Source organism: Erythrolamprus reginae, chromosome 4 (genome assembly GCF_031021105.1).
Source record: "Erythrolamprus reginae isolate rEryReg1 chromosome 4, rEryReg1.hap1, whole genome shotgun sequence".
Taxonomy (NCBI): Eukaryota; Metazoa; Chordata; class Lepidosauria; order Squamata; family Dipsadidae; genus Erythrolamprus; species Erythrolamprus reginae.
The window spans coordinates 21547528-21569367 of record NC_091953.1 but is presented as its reverse complement, the minus strand read 5'-3'; the positions used below and the strand labels follow the sequence as shown (position 1 = coordinate 21569367).

Genomic DNA, 21840 nt, shown 5'->3' with positions numbered 1-21840 from the left:
TCCCTCTGCATAAATAAAAGAGATGACACGTCCCGCCTACCAGAGATTTGGAAACCAGCATTAAACAAAAAAACATTTCATAATAATCACCATGTCAATCCTTCAAGTAATTGTGATTCCACCAACCAATCAAATCACTAAAACATAGTCACCCAATCTATTTGCTACATTCAAACCAAATCTCCACCCCCAACACTATATATAAGGAAGAAATGGCAGTTGCAAACATTCCATATTTACAACAGCACGAAGCTTGAAACTTCAGCCTGATGATGGTGAATGTGATTTCACCGAAACGTCGCATAGACACTCAAAATATTACACGGGCAAAACCCGAACTCAGAACAATCTACATACATATACCCGTGAAAATCTACGAAAACATCTATCTATCTATCTATCTATCTATCTATCTATCTATCTATCTATCTATCTATCTATCTATCTATCTATCTATCTATCTATCTCTATCTATCTATCTATCTATCTATCTATCTATCTATCTATATATATATATACACATACATATATATATATATATACACACACACACATACACACACACACACATAGTAAAATACATGATGAAGGTTATAGAGGAGATACTCATAGTAAAATATATCTATGAAAGAATAGAAAAGAAGATATAGTAATAGAACATATCAATGAAAGAATAGAAGAAGAGATATAGGAATAGAAGAAAGGCATAGGAGATATAGGAGAGCAATAGGACAGGGGACGGGAGGCACACTGGTGCACTTATGCACGCCCCTTACTGACCTCTTAGGAATCTGGAGAGGTCAACCATGGATAATCTAAGGGTAAAGTGTTGGGGGTTTGGGGATGACACTATGGAGTCCGGTAATGAATGTTACGATGCTGTGAAAGCTTCCACATAAGCTTCCATTTCAGAAACAATAACAATACAGTCTGTTGTCACAATCACCTTTCACCAAATGAAGTAAAGAATATATCAGGGCATCAAATTGGTCAAAACAAATTGGTCAAACTCGGTTACTGAAGTTTTATTTTTTACAGTCAAGTTTGGAGCGGTTAATATTAAGTTTAAATCTGCTGTGTGCTTTTGTGTTGTTGTGGTTGAAGATGAAGTAGTTGCCGACAGGCAGGACGTTGCAGCATATGATCTTGTGGGCAATACTTAGATCTTGTTTAAAGCGTCTTAGTTCTAGGCTTTCTAGGCCCAGGAATGAAAATCTAGTCTTGTAGGGTATTCTGTTTCGAATGGAGGAGTGAAGGGCTCTTCTGGTGAAGTATCTTTGGACATTTTCAAGGGTGTTAATGTCTGAGATGCGATATGGGTATCAAACAGATGAGCTGTATTCAAGGATGGATCTGGCAAAAGTTTTGTAAGCTCTTGTAAGCAGTGTGAGATTGCCAGAGCAAAAGCTACATAGGATTAGGTTTACAACTCTTGAAGCTGCAGTGGGCTTTGGCACTTAAATATTTTGTTATTAGTATACCGAGGTCTTTAACCGAGTGGAGATTATCTGTGATAATTAGATTATTCAGTTCGTATTTGGAGTTCAGATTCTTCTTCCCAATGTGTAGGACAGAGCATTTGCTAGTTGAGATTTGGAGTTGCCATGTTTTAGACCACTCAGAAATAGAGTTGGGGTCTTTTTGGAGAGTAGTTGTGTTATCGGTGGTGTTGAAGAGTTTTACATCGTCAGCGAAGAGGACACAGTTGCATATAATGTAATCGCAAAGGTCATTGATCTAGAGAATGAAGAGCGTTGGTCCCAGTACACTACCTTGGGGAACACCACTTTTAACTGGGATGGGGGTGGATATGTTGCTTCCTAATTTGACCAATTTGATTTGACTAATTTGACCAATTTGTTTTGACCAATTTGATGCCCTGATATATTCTTTACTTCATTTGGTGAAAGGTGATTGTGACAACAGACTGTATTGTTATTGTTTCTGAAATGGAAGCTTATGTGGAAGCTTTCACAGCATCGTAACATTCAACAAACCCCAAGCTTATCATTATGATCAATAAATGAAATATCAGTACGTGGAACATCATCAGAAAATTTTACGTGAAAACTCCATGCTCGAAGCACAGGCGTTAGCAGGAAAACTTGTGGTTGCAGTTTTGGGTGACTTAGATGATGTTATTCACATAAATTTTCTTGAGCCTGGCACTACTATCAATTCAGTGTGTTACACTGCCAGGAGTGTTCCCTCTAATTTTGTTTTGGGGTGGGTGGAAAAGTATAGTGTCTGAGCGGCAGTCCCGAAGGGACTGGGCGGCACAGAAATAATAAGTAAGTAAGTAAGTAAGTAAGTAAGTAAGTAAGTAAGTAAGTAAGTAAGTAAGTAAGTAAGTAAGTAAGTAAGTAAATAATAAACAAACAAACAAACAAACAAACAAAAAACCCACCCTGTTTTGCCTCAGAGAATTTCAAAATAAAATACTGTACTGTGTGTCTATAACAGTGAGCTCATAATAGGGCAACTCTATCAATATCAAAATGCCACTTAAATAGTTGAGCTAGTTTCAAAGTAGATTTTGATTTTCTTTCTCTCTTCCTTACTCCCATTCTTTTTCTTTCTCTTTTCCTTCCTCTCTTTTTTCTATCTGTTTCTCTCTCTTCCTCTCTTCCTCTCCTTCCCTCTCACTCTTTCCCTCTCGGCTTCTGGGCAGGTTTGAAAAACTCTGAGTTGATGATGATTTTTAAGTGAGCGATTGCTCACTGCTCAGCTTAGAGGGAACTATGACTGCCAGAGTGAATACCTTTAAAGAATACAGCAATTAAGGAGAATTTGGAAGCACAAAGAGGAAATGTTGATGCAGTCTAACAGTGACAATCTTCACATTGCCAAAGCTATCCAAAAGGTACATTGTGAAGTTGGATCTCACTGTCTTATCTTATCCATCATACACTCCAAACCTGGTGCATTAGGATTTATACCTACCAGGTATTCATCTGGCTAGAGTCCTTAGTTTGGTCAGCTTCAACACATTATTTTATCCCCTGGTTAGAGCTTTAAAAAACCTACTTTGGAGGGAGCAACAATTTTAAAAAGCCTGCAAAGACTTAGGGCTGGGGAAAAAAAAACTTCTTCAGAGGGAGTAGCAATGAAAACATTCTGCAAACTGTTAACACCTCTTTAGAGCTGAAAAAAAGCTTTAAAAAACCCCCCTACATTTGGAGTATAAGACGCACCCAAATTTTCAGCCTTTTTTAGGGCATCTTATACAGTGTTCTCTTGACTTTCGTGGGGGATGCGTTCCAAGACCGCCCGCGAAAGTCAAATTTCTGCAAAGCAGAGATGCGGAAGTAATTGCACTATTTTTGGCTATGAACAGTATCACAGGACATACCCTAACACTTTAAAGACAAGGGTCTTGCCTCCCAAGGACAATTTCATCTGTCCATCCATTACCCTGGGGGGGGGACTACTGGGGGGGGGACTACTGACCCCCTCACAGAGGGTTCGTAACTTGGGCGTCCTCCTCAATCCACAGCTGACATTGGAACATCATCTTTCGGCTGTGGCGAGGAGGGCGTTTGCCCAGGTTCGCCTGGTGCACCAGTTGCGCCTGGTGCACCAGTTGCGGCCCTATTTGGACAGGGAGTCATTGCTCACAGTCACTCGCCTGGTGCACCAGTTGCGGCCCTATTTGGACAGGGAGTCATTGCTCACAGTCACTCGAGGTTCGATTACTGCAACGCTCTCTACATGGGGCTACCTTTGAAAAGTGTTCGGAAACTTCAGATCGTGCAGAACACAGCCGCGAGAGCCATCATGGGGCTTCCAAGATTCACCCATGTTTCTTCAACACTCCGTGGCTTGCATTGGCTGCCGATCAGTTTCCGGTCATAATGTGTTGGTCATGACCTTTAAAGCCCTACATGGCAATGGACCAGATTACCTCCGGAACCACCTGCTACCGCACGAATCCCAGCGACCGATAAGGTCCCACAGAGTTGGCCTTCTCCGGGTCCCGTCAACTAAACAATGTTGTTTGGCGGGCCCCAGGGGAAAAGCCTTCTCTGTGGCGGTCCCGGCCCTCTGGAACCAACTCCCCCCAGAGATTAGAACTGCCCCCACCCTCCCTGTCTTTTGTAAACTACTCAAGACTCATTTATACCGCCAGGCATGGGGGAGTTGAGATAGCTCTTCCCCCTAGTCCATTACAAGTTATGCATGGTATGTTTGTGTGTATGTTTGGTTTTATAATAGGGGTTTTTAGTTGTTTTTTATTATTGGATTGTACATGTTGTGTTTATTATTGTTGTTAGCCGCCCCGAGTCTACGGAGAGGGGCGGCATACAAATCCAATAAATTATTATTATTATTATTATTATTATTATTATTATTATTATTATTAAACCCCTAAATTACAATTTCCCATTCCCTTAACCATTATTACTGGTACTCACCATTGAATAAGATACTTAATGATCCTGATATTTATTAACATAATTATTTATTAACAATAATTTGGCGATGATGTATGACGTCATGGGCGGGAAAAACCATGGTGTAGAAAATAACCCGTGAAGCATTTTTTAATTAATTTTTTTGAAAAACCGTGGTACAGACCAGTGTTTTTCAACCAGTGTGTCGTGAGACATGGTCAGGTGTGCCGTGGGGAAATTAAACATGGGTCCCCAAACTACGGTCTTGGCCCACGGATATGGCCCACAGAAGCCATTTATCCAGCCTGCCGCCAGCCACCTCCATCCGAACATAAACATTCCCCTCACAATCCCTCCAGCTATCAGCAACAGGAAGAGTGGAGGCACAGGGAACGCTCACTGACCAATCACCCTCTAGGATTCATCCCGAACACTAGCAATGAACCAATAGCAGGCTGCCTCTCATCCACACCCAGGAAGATCCCCACTTGGGCTGCCGCACACTTGTCATTGTGTGGCCATGGCGTGTAGTTGAAACTGCTGCTCCTCCCCATGGCCCAATTTCTAATCCTGGTCAGGACTGGAGGTAAATGTTGCCACCACTAGATGAAGCCTCAGCCTCAGCTGGTTATGTCTATCAGGATGGTGTATATAGATATTTGACCTTTTTCTTTTTATAAGAGGCCCCCGCAGAGGGTGATATACTATATTATTAACTATATGTACAATATGTACCATGTTAGAGTGTCATTTTGTGTCATTTTGGTTGGTGGTGTACCCCAGGATTTTGTAAATGTAAAAAATGTGCCGCGGCTCAAAAAAGGTTGAAAATCACTGGTATAGACTTTTTGCGAATGTCGGACCCGCGAAAGTCAAGGGAACACTGTACTCCGAAAAATATGGTACATGGAGCATTAAATATAGCAACAATAGAGTTCATTTCACAGACTCCTGTTTCATTTATTAAAATATCCCTATTAAACTAAAGTTATGGAGGTGGATTCATTACTTTTCATTCAGCCCTCATATAAACAGAGGACATCCATACTAGAAATAACTGTATTAAAAATGTACTACAACTTACCCGGCATGAATTCTCTTCTGAGGATTTAGCTGCATAATGAGTTGCCCTTAATTTCTTTTTAGAAGCAGTTGCATTTTTTTTATAAGAAGCAATTCGCTTCCCTTTTTTGGAAAGTTTTAATGTTTCTCCTTCTGACTGAAAGGCAAGGGGAAGCTTAGGAACGGCTTTCTTTTTTTGGGGTGAAACAGGGTTACAACCAAGGGGGCTGTGAGGTGATCCAAAAGTTATTTCTTCCTCAGCTGGTGCAAACATGCCTCCAGGTGTTTCCTGAAAATCAAAACCAAGTTTGTAAAGACACTAGCCGTTAAATATGAAATGCAAGCACTTAAAGACTGAAATATAAGCTGATTATGTTTAATTGTGTGTGTGTATGTGTGTGTACTCCTTATCTGGCACTGACCTGAGTTTCAATATCATCTAATTCTAACATAGCACCCATTGTACGAGAGCGCTGGTAATAATCAGGACTGGCACCAAACATCTGTGGAGTTAAAAAAAATACTTTAGACGTTCTGTTCTTCTGTTTTTGTCTTCTTCATCATAGTAAAGTCCCAATGCTTGAATATTTAAGTCTTTTCCTGAATAAAGCTACAGCTTGACAAAGGTTCTCTGATTTTCTATTCTACAATCCCAAAAACTGTCTCAAACCCAGGAAACACATAACCTTCTCCTCTATGAATCTAAATCATAGAAAAAAAATATTGTCTTAACAGATTTGCCTAAAGATAATGGTTGATCACAGTTTTGCTATTTGACAAAAGATTGGTAGAAAATAGAATATTAACTGACAGTTTTTATATTAACTACTTACCTCAGGTGGTGCAGAACTACCATGATCAGATAAAACGTCATCCTCCAACTCCTAAATAAATATTTATTAGATTTAGATTAGATTCATAAACAAACATTCTAAATTAAATTAAATAAGACTATTACCCTCACAGAAATCAAACTGGCCATTGCAAAACAACGCAACAATAAAACTCCGGGACCGGATGGAATCCCCTCAGAATTTTATAAATACCACCAGGACTTATTGGAGCCACTTATGTTAAAAGTATACAATGAAGCCTTACTTCAAGGCAACCTTCCTAAAACATGGTCCGAAGCTTACATCACCATTATCCCGAAAGAAAACAAAGATAAAAAATACCTAGAAAATTACGGACCAATCTCTTTATATTATAAAATATTTTTGACAATAATTGCAGAACGTTTAAAAAAGATCTTAAATAGTATTATTCACTCAGACCAGAATGGATTTCTACTGGCAAGAAATATTAGTAATAATACTCGGACCATACTCAACACCCTAGAATATTACAATAAAACCCCCGATAAACAGATGGCCCTTATATTTATAGATCTGAAAAAGGCTTTTGAGTCTTTATACTGGGAATATTTCATAGCACAAATAGAACATATGAAATTTGGCAATAATTTCCTCAATTTAATTAAATCCATTTATTCACACCAATCAGCTAAAATACTCTTCAACAAATCTATTACAGAGGAAATAACAGTAATGAGAGGTGTACGTCAGGGATATCCTCTGGCACCTCTAATAATCATACTTGCCATAGAAACATTATTAAAAAATATAAGAAATAATACACAAATACACGGAATGGAAATAAAAAAAGGACACTTCAAACTCCAAGCCTTTGCAGACGACATGGTATTCATAATCCAAGACCCACTCAAATCAGCTCATATTTTATTGGACGAACTTTACAGATTTGGGGAAATAACTGGTCTCAAAATCAATGTAGACAAGACCAAAATCATAACCAAAAACATGACAGAAAAACAAAACTCCCTATTAGAACAAGCTCTCAATCTAAAAATTGTGGACAAAATTAAATATCTCGGCATCTTAATTTCAGCAAACAACACCACCATAAAAAAAGACAATTACGATAAACTTACACAAGACATACAAAAAGATCTAGACAGATGGACAAACCTAAAACTATCTTTAATGGGCAAGATTGCCGCAATTAAATCAAATATCCTTCCTAGATATTTATATTTATTTCAAGTAGCCCCCACTAAACTAAATCAATCATTCTTTGAACATTTCCATAAACTAATTCGAAAATTCATTTGGACAAAAAAGAAGGCAAGAATAAAACTAAAACACCTCCAAGACCAGAGGTCTAGAGGTGGTTTTGGCCTACCCAATTTCTATCTATACTATCAAGCCATGATTATGACCAAAATCAAAGATTGGATAACTCTCCAAAATGCAAGACTGCTTACATTGGAAGGATTTGACATACAGTCAGGATGGCATCCATTTTTAATGATGGAACCAAACAAAATACCAAAACACTTTAAAAATCATTACATAAGAAATACCCTAATATCAATATGGCACCAAATTAAAAAAAACTACTACTTAGCAACTCCGAAATGGCTATCTCCAAATGAATTTTATACATATTCGACTGCCCTTTCCACTCCAAAAATAATAACCTACTTTAACCTACTTGATTCTAACGACAACATCTTAACTAGACAACAGATGCAAGAAAATGGAATACACATAGATTGGTTCACATACACTCATATAAATGCTAAATACAAATACCATAAAAACACTTTTGGGTTTCAAAATACCAACCCCCTCGATCTAATACTATTTGGACCCAACATAAAAATAATTTCTAAACTATACTGTACACCTACTTACTAAAACAAGACACCATAGAAGAAATAGTCAAAGGATGCATGATAGCATGGACACAAAATTTCGGATATATAATAAACCTTACAGAATGGGGAAAAATATTCACAATGAATTATAAATTGACACCAACAATATCCTACAAAGAAAACCTTTACAAAATGATTTACAGATGGCATCTTCCACCAGCCAGACTGTCAAAAATGTACCCAAATATATCACCCCTATGCTGGAAGTGCAAAGAGAAACAAGGAAGCTATTATCATTTATGGTGGACTTGTACATATGCCAAAAAATTATGGACAGAAATTAAAAGAATAATAGACCAAGTCATATCGATAAAGATTACAATCAAACCCGAACTGTTTCTTCTAGGTGTCCTCCGACAAAAAACCACCAAAGAAGACAGATACCTTATCATACAAATATTGACTGCCGCCAGACTAACATATGCCCAACAATGGAAAGAAAACAACATCCCAACAACTTTAACTATTATTAGTAAAATCATGGAATGTGCTGAACTATCCAAAATGACAATGGAAATACAAAATAAAAATGAATCCGAGTTCTACAAGGCCTGGGAGAAGTGGTACAGATGGCTATCCAACACTAATGACAATAAAACAGAAACCAACTGAAAACTCTTTAGACCAAATACAAACTAGATGTTCTGTCTGAGTTCAATCCCTCTGATATCTATCTATAATCTATTAACAATGTAATATGCAACCATCCTCAATTTACACACCCACACCCACAACACTATAATTTAAAAATATGTCGTTAAACTGCCTACGCCTGCTATATCGCAAGTATCATCCCTTTCCCCACTCAAATCCTACCTTATCTTATCTAACCATACTAATATATTACTAAATAAACCTATAGATACGAAACTATAAAACGTTAAATATTAAGTATAACATGAAAATGTACAGTTAAATGTTTAAAACTGATATACAATAAGTTATATATCTTATGCGGAAATATGTTTATTGTTCTGTATCGCCCTTACTTTTTGTATCCCTATTTCCCCCCCCCCTTTTTTTTTCCTTTTTCTTTTTCCTTTTTTTTTCTTCTCTTAAAAAATCAATAAACTATATTTTAATACTATATTATTAACTATATGTACAATATGCACCGTGTTAGAGTGTCATTTTGGTTGGTGGTGTACCCCAGGATTTTGTAAATGTAAAAAATGTGCCGCGGCTCAAAAAAGGTTGAAAATCACTGGTATAGACTTTTCGCGAATGTCGGACCCGTGAAAGTCAAGGGAACACTGTACTCCGAAAAATATGGTACGTGGAGAATTAAATACAGTAACAATAGAGTTCATTTCACGGACTCCTGTTTCATTTATTAAAATACAGTAGAACCCCGACTTACGAGACTAATTGGTTCCGGAAGGAGGCTAGTAAGTCGGAACGCTCGTATGACGAAACATTGTTTCCCATAGGAAACAATGTAAAGTCAATTAATCCGTGCAACAACAAAAAAACCCGCTGCCGCCGAACGCGGAAGTTAGCGTTTGGCTTCAGGAGACAGCTGCGAAGCGGCGCGGGTGTTTTAAAACGTCGCAGCCGGCCTGGGGGGCTCGGGGGCTTCCCAGCGAGCCCCCCAGGCCGGCTGCAACCTTTTAAAACACGCGGGATACGAGCGCCAAGGAGCTGTCTCCTGAAGCCGAACGCGGAAGTTAGCGTTCGGCTTCAGGAGACAGCTCCTTGGCGCTCGTATCCCGAATGTGAGCTCGGGAGGCGAACAAAAATGTCGCTCCCCTCCCAGCTCTTATCTCGAGTAGCTCGTAAGTAGAGCTGCTCGTATGTCGAGGTTCCACTGTATCCCTATTAAACTAAAGTTATGGAGGTGGATTCATTACTTTTCATTCAGCCCTCATATAAACAAAGCATATAGGACATCCATACTAGAAATAACTGTATTAAAAATGTACTACAACTTACCTGGCATGAATTATCTTCTGAGGATTTAGCTGCATAATGAGTTGTCCTTAATTTATTTTCAGAAGCAGTTGCATTTTTTTTATAAGAAGCCATTCGGGACCCTTTTCTGGAAATTGTTTCTTCTTCTGACTGAACGGCAAGGAGAAGCTTAGGAACGGCTTTCTTTTTTGGGGGTGAAACAGGGTTACAAACAAGGGGGCTGTGAAGTGATCCAAAAGCGATTTCTTCCTCCCCTGCCCCACACATGCCTGCAGGTATTTCCTGAAAATCAAAACCAAGTTTGTAAAGACACTAGCTGTTAAATATGAAATGTAAGCACTTAAAGACTGAAATATAAGCTGATTACATTTAATTGTGTGTGTGTGTGTGTGTGTGTATGTACTCCTTATCTGAGCACTGACCTGAGTTTCAATATCATCTAACATAGCACCCATTGAACAAAGGTACCGGTAATTATCAAAACTGGCGCCAAGCTTCTGTGGAGTTAAAAAAAAATACTTTAGACGTTCTGTTCTTCTGTTTTTGTCTTCATCATCATAGTAAAGTCCTTTGCCAATGCTTGAATATTTAAGCCTTTTCCTGAATAAAGCTACAGCTTGACAAAAGTTCTCTGATTTTCTATTTTACAATCCCCAAAACTGTCTCAAACCCAGGAAACACATAACCTTCTCCTCTATGAATCTAAATCATAGAAAAAAAATATTGTCTGAACAGATTTGCCTAAAGATAATGGTTGATCACAGTTTTGCTGTTTGACAAAAGATTGGTAGAAAATAGAATAGTTTTTATATTAACTACTTACCTCAGGTGGTGCAGAGTTAGAAAAACCCGTATAAAAGTCATCCTCCAACTCCTAAATAAATATTTGTTAGATTTAGATTAGATTCATAAACAAACATTCTAAATTATTGTTCAGAATAACAGATAAGTTGCTTAAAAGATTCAAGTTACCCGGTTTCTCAAACATTTTTCCCCCTGGAATGTTTGTCATAAAGTTTAAAAGACACTCGAATTTCTATCTTACAAAAATGTGACAAATACCTTTAATCATTTATTTTAAGGATCTCCAAACTAGGCAAATTTAAAATATGTGGACCTCAATGTCAGAATGCTGGTTAAGGAATTCTGGAAGTAGAAGTACATAAGTACTCTGTTTCCGAGTGGTCTAACACATGGTAACTCCAAATCTCAACCAGCAAATGCTCTGTCGTACACATTGGGAAAAAGAATCTGAACTCCAAATACGAACTGAATAATCAAATTATCATAGATTACCCCCACTCGGTTAAAGACCTCGGTATACTAATAACAAAAGACTTAAATGCCAAAGCCCACTGCAACAACATAGCCAAGAAGCTTCAAAAGTTGTAAACCTAATCCTATGTAGCTTCTGCTCTGTTAACCTCTCACTACTTACCAGAGCTTACAAAACTTTCACCAGACCCATCCTCAAATACAGCTCATCTGTTTGGAAGCCATATCGCATCTCAGACATTAACACCCTTGAAAGTGTCCAAAGATATTTCACCAGAAGAGCCCTTCACTCCTCCACTCGAAACAGAATACCTTACGAGACTAGACTTTCAATACTTTAGACGTTCTGTTCTTCTGTTTTTGTCGTCATCATCATAGTAAAGTCCTTTGCCAATGCTTGAATATTTAAGTCTTTTCCTGAATAAAGCTACAGCTTGACAAAGGTTCTCTGATTTTCTATTTTACAATCCCAAAAACTGTCTCAAACCCAGGAAACACATAACCTTCTCCTCTATGAATCTAAATCATAGAAAAAAAAATTGTCTGAACAGATTTGCCTAAAGATAATGGTTGATCACAGTTTTCCTGTTTGACAAAAGATTGGTAGAAAATAGAATATTCACTGACTGTTTTTATATTAACTACTTACCTCAGGTGGTGCAGAGTTACAACAACCCAGTAAAAAGTCATCCTCCAACTCCTAAATAAATATTTGTTAGATTTAGATTAGATTCATAAACAAACATTCTAAATTATTGTTCAGAATAGCAGATAAGTTGCTTAAAAGATTCAAGTTACCCGGTTTCTCAAACATTTTCCCCCCTGGAATGTTTGTCATAAAGTTTAAAAGACACTCGAATTTCTATCTTACAAAAATGTGACAAATACCTTTAATCATTTATTTCAAGGATCTCCAAACTAGGCAAATTTAAAATATGTGGACCTCAATGTCAGAATTCTGGTTAAGGAATTCTGGAAGTTGAAGTACATAAGTACTCTGTTTCCGAGTGGTCTAACACATGGTAACTCCAAATCTCAACCAGCAAATGCTCTGTCCTACACATTGGGAAGAAAAATCTGAACTCCAAATATGAACTGAATAATCAAATTATCACAGATAACCCCCACTCGGTTAAATACCTCAATATACTAATAACAAAAGACTTAAGTGCCAAAGCCCACTGCAACAACATAGCCAGGAAGGCTTCAAGAGTTGTAAACCTAATCCTACGTAGCTTCTGCTCTGGCAATCTCTCACTACTTACCAGAGCTTACAAAACTTTCACCAGACCCATCCTCAAATACAGCTCATCTGTTTGGAACCCATATCGCATCTCAGACATTAACACCCTTGAAAATGTCCAAAGATACTTCACCAGAAGAGCCCTTCACTCCTCCACTTGAAACAGAATACCCTACGAGACTAGACTTTCAATCCTAGAAAGCTTAGAACTAAGACGCCTTAAGCATGATCTAAGTATTGCCCACAATATTATATGCTGCAACGTCCTGCCTGTCGGTGACTTCTTCAGCTTCAACCACAACAACACAAAAGCACACAACAGATTTAAACTTAATATTAACCGCTCCAAACTTGACTGGAAAAAATACAATTTCAGTAACCGAGTTGTCAAAGCATGGAACTCATTACCGGACTCCATAGTGTCATCCCCAAACCCCCAACACTTTACCCTTAGATTATCCATGGTTGACCTCTCCAGATTCCTAAGAGGTCAGTAAAGGGCGAGTACCAGTGCACTACAGTGCCTTCCGTCCCCTGTCCTATTGCTCTCCTATATCTCCTATACCTTGCTTCTATTCCTATATCTCTTCTTCTATTCTTTCATTGATATATTTTATTCCTATATCTTCTCTTCTATTCTTTCTTAGACATATTTATATTTTATAGAGTATATCCTCTATAATGTATAGAGGATTTTATAGAGTATATCCTTCATTATGTATTTTACTGTGTGTATATATCCACTAAAACCCTCATTGTGTAATGTTCAAAATCAATCAATCAATCAATCAATCAGTCTAAAAGTGTTGCCAAGTTTAGAAACCCCTGATTTATTTGTGTTATATAAAACAGATGTAAATAATACACGTTTAATGTTGTTTGTTTACACCTACAATTTTGTCCAAGTATGTTTGAATTACTTTGTAAGAGATAACACTATTGCAATTATTGATATCCCCCAGAATCAAAATCAGGGGTGTTGTTGTATTTGTGGAACAAAGCAGGGTCAGGTTCCTCTTACCAGAAAACAGTTGAACTGCTTATACATTGCATTTGCGCTGTTTAGCACATGCATGGGATCCTGAGCATAGCTTTGCTTTTGTGCATATGCAGAGCGATGAAAATTCACCTAAAATTAGAAGAAAAAAAAGATGGCGGCATGCATGGACCAGCAAAGATAAAACACCGGAACAGTCGCAGCAAAATTATACAATTATGTAGTATTCTTCCTTCCTTTTCTAAGTATTGACAATTTTTCTCATCCTCAATAACATCTTGTTTATATAATTTTTGGTAGAATTCCCATTGTATTTCCTTTTTTTCATCTTCTTTATATTTCAATTCTCCTTCTTCATCCTCTAAGTATTTTATCCATTTTTTTCTCTATCTTTCCTTACTTTATAAGCCAACCATCTCCCTGGTTTATTCACCTGTTCAAAAAAAAATTGCCACTACCGGAGTGGAGCACTGGACCGCACTAGTAGGAACCCACCTCTGGAACAAAGGCATAGGACAATGATGGCGAACCTTTTTTTGCTTGGGTGCTAAAAGACCATGCGTGCATGCTATCACGCATGCCAAGTGACCACACCCATAATTCAATGCTTGGGGAGGGCGAAAACAGCTTTCCCTGCCCCGTTGGAGGCCCTCTGGAGGCGGGCCTCCAACGGGGCCCGCCTCCTGTTTTCCAACTTCTGGTGAGCCCAGTAGGCTCGTGTTTCACCCTCCTCAAGCTCCAAAGGCTTCTCTGGAGCCGTGGGAGGATAAAAATGCCCTCCCACCTTCCCTCTATAGCAGGGGTGGACAATTAATTTTGCCATGGGGCCGCATGAGAAATTGGGATGGTTTTAGAGGGCCGGATTAATATAATTAACTCAGTTCTACCCAATACTTTATATTATTGTGTAGAACTGAGTTAATTATATCAGAATTATAAATTATAATTATATATTATATTATATTTATATAATTATATATTATAATTATAAATGAATTACCCACCTCTTCCTTCCTTCCCTCCCTCCTTCCCTCCTTCCTTCCTTCCTTCCTTCCTTCTTTCCTTCCTTCCTTCTTTCCTTCCTTCCTTCTCCAGATGGAGAGAAGCTTCTGTCTCTCTGATTTTCTCTGCCTTTTATTTCTGCTTTTGGGCAGTTCTTTACTTCTCTTTCAAAATATTTCTTTCAGCTGCCTCTCTTCAACTGACCTACATTGTCAATTGAGAAAACATAGTGGAGGCTTTGCCTGAAAGTAGCTTTGGATTCCCTTTCTTCCTCCTTCTCCCCTTTTTTCCCCTGGGAGGTGGGGTGGGGGTTTTGCTTTAAATTTCCTGGAAAGGCCAATGAAACCAATGAACAATTAAAAAATAAGCATTTATTGGACTTTTGCAAAATGGCATGGAAAGAGAATTTCTCCTTCCTTCCTCCCTCCCTCCATTTCTCCTCCTCCCTCCATTTCTCCTTTCTTCCTTCTTTCCTCCCTCCATTTCTCCTTCTTTCCTTCCAACCTCCGCGGGCCGGTCACAGACAGCGGGCAGCCTGCATCCAGCCCCCGGGCCACACTTTGCCCAGGTCTGCTCTATAGGCTCTCTGGAAGCCAAAAATGCCCTCCCAGAGCTTCTGGGCGAGCCATAAATCAGCAGGCTGGCACACACATGCACATTGGAGCTGAGCTAAGGTAACGGCTCACGTGCCAGCAGGTATGACTCTACGTGCCACCTGTGGCATCCGTGCCACCGGTTCGCCATCACTGGCATAGAACCTGGTTAATTATGCCTGTCTCCCACAATATCTGCCTGGTCAATCTAATCTGGTAGTTAGCCTGTTCTGAGTTCCTTCAATTAAAAATTGCCATCTAAACAGGACCCCAGAATTGTAATGTCAGCGAACCAAATAGCTTGAGCAATAAATCAATTCCGCGACTGTGCTTCTCGCTGGGTAAGATTTATTAATTTATGGATTCGACTGGAATCATTCCAACTCTGAGTCCCTTAGATTACATCCGGGTCAAAAACCCAACTCACATCCCCACACCCACAACTGCAGTCATAAGGGCCAATCCTATGCAGGATTCCTGATTCCTTCCTGTGTTTCTTACTATGGCATCTGGAGAAAGGAATGTGTGGTGGCATATCTCTCTCTCTCACTCGCAAGCTGTGTCTGGCCCACCTTGGACTTCACATAATGACTTTGGGCCTGACATAGAAACATAGAAGACTGACGGCAGAAAAAGACCTCATGGTCCATCTAGTCTGCCCTTACACTATTTCCTGTATTTTATCTTACAATGGATATATGTTTATCCCAGGCATGTTTAAATTCAGTTACTGTGGATTTACCAACCACGTCTGCTGGAAGTTTGTTCCAAGCATCTACTACTCTTTCAGTGAAATAATATTTTCTCACGTTGCTTTTGATCTTTCCCCCAGCTAACTTCAGATTGTGTCCTCTTGTTCTTGTGTTCACTTTCCTATTAAAAACACTTCCCTCCTGAACCTTATTTAACCCTTTAACATATTTAAATGTTTCGATCATGTCCCCCCCCCTTTCCCTTCTGTCCTCCAGACTATATAGATTGAGTTCATTAAGTCTTTCCTGATACGTTTTATGCTTAAGACCTTCCACCATTCTTGTAGCCCATCTTTGGACCCGTTCAATTTTGTCAATATCTTTTTGTAGGTGAGGTCTCCAGAACTGAACACAGTACTCCAAATGTGGTCTCACCAGCGCTCTATATAGCGGGATCATAATCTCCCTCTTCCTGCTTGTTATACCTCTAGCTATGCAGCCAAGCATCCAACTTGCTTTTCCTACTGCCCGACCACACTGCTCACCCATTTTGAGACTGTCAGATGTCCCTTATCTATAGTGGCAGCTGTCCTCTGGAATGAAGTTCTCCCTGAAATCCACATGGCCTCCATCCTAATGGCAAATTTTTTGGGGGGTGGGGTGGGGTGGTCCATCCACTATACCTCAAATCCTGGGAAAAGCCCCAGATCCTTAAAGCCTACACCTACCTGAGTATGGATTTCAGGGTGCACAACATTCCAAGAGGTGGGTGCTGTGACAGAAAAGGCTCAATCCCAGAAGATGACATTGTTTAATTGAAGAGAGATAAAATATGGCCATCCTTTTGGCCCAAACTGCCGGGCAGACACTGGAGACAGGCAATCTATCAAACACCCAGATCCAATGCTGTGTAGGGCTTTATAGGTTATACGGTGGTACCTCCACTTATGAATTTAATTCATCCGTAACCAGGTTCTTAAGTAGAAAAGTTTGTAAGAAGAAGCAATTTTTCTCATAAGAATCAATGTAAAAGTAAATAATGCGTGCGATTGAGGAAACCACAGGGAGGGTGGAGGCCCTGTTTCCTCCCAGAGATTCCTAGAGAAGCTTTTCCAGCTCTGTTTCCTCCCAGGAGATTCCTAGAGAGGCCCCATGGTGGCTTTTTCCTGCTTTTTCTCGCCCTGTTTCCTCCCAGGAGATTCCTAGAGAGGGGGCGACGTTGTTGGCTTCAGAGGACAATGGGGAGGAGAAAGGCCAATCAGACCAGGACCTTTCAGGATTAGGATCAGTGATGGTCTGTACCGAAATAGTCAGGTGCTACACTCCGGTAACAATTTTTGGGATGCGCACACAGCCGTGCACCCCCGATGTGCATCTGTGCATGCGCACATGAGATTTGGCTTCTGCACATGCACAACAAGCAAAGTATCACATGAAGACGCTCACACAAGTGAAATTTTGGTGTTTTTCAACAATTTTTTACTTCTGTGCATGCGCGGAAGCAAAAGTATTGAAATCTCGCCGCAGGTCCTTGTAAAATTTTGGAGAATTTGAGTCCCAGTATCAATGGAAGATTTTTTATCTTTACCGAAGAAGCAATATTAAATCACACTACAGTAATCCCTTGCTACTTCGCAGTTCATCTTTTGCGGATTTGCTACTTCACGGGTTTTCAAAGGGGGCTTAAATCTATTAAATCCACTGAAAATTTTACATCCATTTAAAATTCATAAAATTCTTCTACAGTACTACTGTGCTCTATTAAATAAACTGGTAGGATATCACATGTAGTTCCAGCTGAGAAACATTATAGAATGACTGTTTAATGCAAAGGGTGGGTTTTAAAACTCTTCAGAGAGGGGCAGCATACAAACCTAATAAATTATTATTAAATTATTATTATTAAATACATTAAAAAATCTTTCCTCTATTTCACGGAAATTCATTTTTCATGGGTGGTCTTGGAACGCATCCCCCACGAAAAACGAGGGATCACTGTATATTCAAAGTGGGGAACAATATACTGTACTTACCTTACTTCCATTGTCCATCATTTCTTCTGTTGAATATTCTATGTAGGGTAAAATATCGACATCATGCGTAGCTACAGGCTCCAAGTGATCTAAAGTATCATTGTTTTGATCTTCATCTGCCTCCTAATGGAGAAATACCCAAAGAATACACAAGAAGGAATCAAGATTGCATGCACTGTGCACTGTTTTATGTTTGTTTTATGTAACCTTATGTGCAAAACCAATAAAATATATATATTTTTTTTAAAAAAAGAAGGAATCAAGATTGCTCAATATTCAAAGCTAAGAATAATAGCAGCTAATACGTGTGCCTTGGAATGAATTTGAAAAGCTAAAAAACGGTTCTCTTAGAATCAGCTCCTCTATCGCACTACCCAAACCTCATCTCTGTTGAAGTTACAACTGTCAGATTCCTTAACTTTGTTGGTTTAACACGAAATGGATGGTCGTTTTGAGAGAATAGGCCTTTCCCTAACCTGAGCTCCATCCACATGTGTGAACTTCAAGACTACAAATGTCCCAGCGGTTGAGAAATTCTGCAAGGTTGTGCTGTTGGTACAGGAAGTCTTCAACCTACAACCAGAACTGAGCCCCCAAACCTCTGTTGTTAAGCGAGACATTTGTAAAGCAAATTTTGCCCCATTTTACGACCTTTCTTCCTTCAGTTGTTAAGTGAATCACTGTGGTTGTTAAGTTAGCAACACGATTGTTAAGTAAATCCGGTTTCCCCATTGACTTTGGGTGTCAGAAAGTTTGAAAAGACTCATAAATATGAATCAATTGCCAAGCGTCTGAAATTTGATCAGGTGACCTTTGGGATGCTGCAATGGTCATAAAGTGTGAAAAATGGTCATAAGTCATTTTTATTCCAGTGCAGTTTTAACTTTGAACAGTCATAAATGATCTGTTGTAAGTTGAGGATTACTTATGCATAATTGTGCAAAGTGTAAATGAAAATAATATTTTATTCTATTTTATTATTCCTCAACTGTTTCTAAAAATTATAGTAAGTTTTAGATTGTTTATTAACTGAATATTAACTAAATATTGGGTATAAAGGGCTTACTTTTCTCAGCTGTTTGTTCATCTCTTTTGTTTACTAAACAGTAGTAAACAGTAGCTATCATGGATTTCTTTTTTGAATGAAAAGTGGTACAGTATACAACTAGACTGAAAGAAAACTTAGCGGAGCAAATGTAGCTCCTTTACATGTTAAATGTTGTTTGTCTTGTTTTATTGCACATTTAAAAAAAACTAATAAAAATATTTTTTTTTAAAAGAAAGTAATGATTTCTGAAATAATTCTCTCTCTCTGCTGGCAACTAATCTGCAGTCCATTTAGAAACATGGCAACTTTCTTGCTTTACAACAGTTAAAAAACAAAATGTATTCCTGAAGTTCAACAGAAAAATGTTTTCCCGTTAAAACAATTCAATACAATTTCTCATTTGCTGATCAGATGGCTCAGGATGAATGTACCATCGCATTGTAGTTCAGACCTAAATATTTCCTAGCGTTGATTATGGCCTACTGGAACTTTACTCTTCACCACTAAACTCAGGTTTTATAATTTATTGTTATTACTTATTATATTCTATTATATTCTATTAAATTTTTCTCTGGGTCACATACTTTCAAGCCCACAAAAGACGAACATGTACTTTTCTTCTTCTTAGCATTCAGCACGAATACATACTATTCTCTCTCATCCTTTACTCTTTCTAATTTGCTTCACTCCTTCATTTATAATCAGAGGTATCGTTTTCTTCAGTATGTGTCTCTGATGGCTGGCATCCTCCCATTTCCTCAAAGCTTTAATTGTTTTCCGGCAGTACTGGTTATCATGGCTGCCATCCAACCACCACTATTCTGGATTTTTATTGATTTTTGGTGAAGCATCAAGTGCTACAAAGCAAGCATTAATCACTAATCACTAGTGATGGGCAAACTGAACTCGCACAATTTGGGTCCGTATTGTTTGGTATGCCGAACACAAACCCGAATTTTTTTGAAACTTTGGGCAAAGTTCGGGGTCGTGTTCGGCGTTCGGAGCTTTGACATCGCCAGCAGTTTGCTAAGGACACCAAGGTGATCACGTCCTGGATTCCATGGAATCCAGGAAGTGATCACCTTGGCGTCCTTAGCAACCTGCCGGTGACGTCAAAGCTCTGCCCCCGGAATCTCTTCGTGGGAGGTATTCCCCAGGTCCTTCAAAGGGAGATCTTCATGTAAAAATAAAAATTGTTATTTTTATGGAAAAGGACGCCGCAGCGGCGCTGCAAGCAAAGGGCGGTCCTTTCATGTAAAAATAAACATGTTTATTTTTACATGAAAGGACCACCCTTTGCTTGCAGTGCCACTGCGGCGTCCTTTCACGTAAAAATAACAATGTTTATTTTTACGTGAAGACCTCCCTTTGAAGGAGCTGGGAAGTGATCACCTTGGCGTCCTTAGCAACCTGCCGGTGACATCAAAGCTCCACCCCCGGAATCTCTTCGTGGGAGGGATTCCCCGTTCGAGTTCGGGTTCGGTCGAATTTTGCGTAAAGTTCGTCCGAACCTGCCGAACACTGTTGGGTTTGCCCATCACTACTATTCACTTGTACTTTAATGAATCTACCTATTCTAGTGCACAGTGAATCTTTACCTAATTTTCAGTGAAATTAAGATAATTTAGACTACATGTTCTGATGCCTCCCAGATTTCATAATTCACCACTATCTTGGTGGGAAATGGGGGCAGGATGGTTTGAAGATGACCATACATACCCTTTTTTCAATTGCCACAAAGCTTGTAAACTGGGTCACAATGGAGTGTTTCAGGCTGAGCTCAATGACGTTGGACTTCAGCTGTTCTCTTTTCATCTAAATAGTAAGATCCAAGCAAATGTTAGATAGTTTGCAGGGATGAGCAATGGGATATTTGCAAGATAATTTGGACTACAAATCTTACAAGCTCCAGCCACCATAGCTACATTTATAGGAGTTCAGGAATTATTCTCCAAAATATATAAAGGGCATCCTGTTACTTCCTGCTTTGCCTATAAACTTTATCAGTGATATACAGTTCAGCTAGCGGGAGTACCGTGGCGCATATCCTTAGGATTTATTTATTTATGTATTTATTGGATTTGTATGCCGCCCCTCTCCGGAGACTCAGGGCGGCTAACAGCAATAATAAGACAGCGTACAATAATAATCCAATAATAAAAACGATTAAAAACCCATTAATATAAAAACCAAACATACATACAGACATACCATGCATAAAATTGTAAAGGCCTAAGGGGAAAGAGTATCTCAATTCCCCCATGCCTGGCGGCAGAGGTGGGTTTTAAGCAGCTTACGAAAGGCAAGGAGGGTGGGGGCAATTCTAATCTCTGGGGGGAGTTGGTTCCAGAGGGCCGGAGCCACCACAGAGAAGGCTCTTCCCCTGGGTCCCGCCAAGCGGCATTGTTTAGTTGACGGGACCCGGAGAAGACCCACTTTGTGGGACCTAACTGGTTGCTGGGATTCGTGCAGCAGAAGGCGGTCCCTGAGATAATCTGGTCCGGTGCCATGAAGGATGCTGAGTTCAAAACCTGAGTGCTATTCCCTGGCAGTGTGAGCTCCTGTCATTCTCTCCAGCTCCTTAACTGACCCACGCAGTTAAGGAGCACCCACGGGCATCACCTGGGCAACAGTAATGTCACTAGTTAATTCTTTCAACCCAGATGTCTTAAACAGTGCCTCCAATATGAACGCAACAGGGAGCCAGGCTAGAAAAATATTTCATCCTGATTTCTGCTATGGCAGTAACTTCTATACAAATTGGTTTAGTTCCTGAAGTGGCAGATCTTCAACATTTCATTTATAGTTTTTAAAATATATTTTCAAGCATGTTTTAAACCATATTGTGAT

The 21840-nt window shown here is 39.2% G+C and overlaps 1 protein-coding gene across 4 annotated transcripts in view; it reads right to left on the bottom strand.

Annotated features, from left to right (window-relative positions):
- Positions 1 to 21840, bottom strand: part of PARP4 (poly(ADP-ribose) polymerase family member 4) — a 95810-nt gene that overhangs the window by 8081 nt on the left and 65889 nt on the right. For 2 of the 4 annotated variants that reach the window (XM_070749764.1, XM_070749767.1), the window contains exons 29-38: positions 20710 to 20805; positions 17943 to 18065; positions 13647 to 13754; positions 12032 to 12082; positions 10931 to 10981; positions 10530 to 10604; positions 10129 to 10389; positions 6290 to 6340; positions 5879 to 5959; positions 5479 to 5745 (exon numbers count right to left, since the gene is read on the bottom strand). In XM_070749764.1, the coding sequence (XP_070605865.1) occupies positions 5479 to 5745; positions 5879 to 5959; positions 6290 to 6340; positions 10129 to 10389; positions 10530 to 10604; positions 10931 to 10981; positions 12032 to 12082; positions 13647 to 13754; positions 17943 to 18065; positions 20710 to 20805 (1164 nt within the window). The remainder of the gene's footprint in view (positions 1 to 5478; positions 5746 to 5878; positions 5960 to 6289; positions 6341 to 10128; positions 10390 to 10529; positions 10605 to 10930; positions 10982 to 12031; positions 12083 to 13646; positions 13755 to 17942; positions 18066 to 20709; positions 20806 to 21840) is intronic. The other 2 variants (XM_070749766.1, XM_070749765.1) reach the window with 1 other exon arrangement.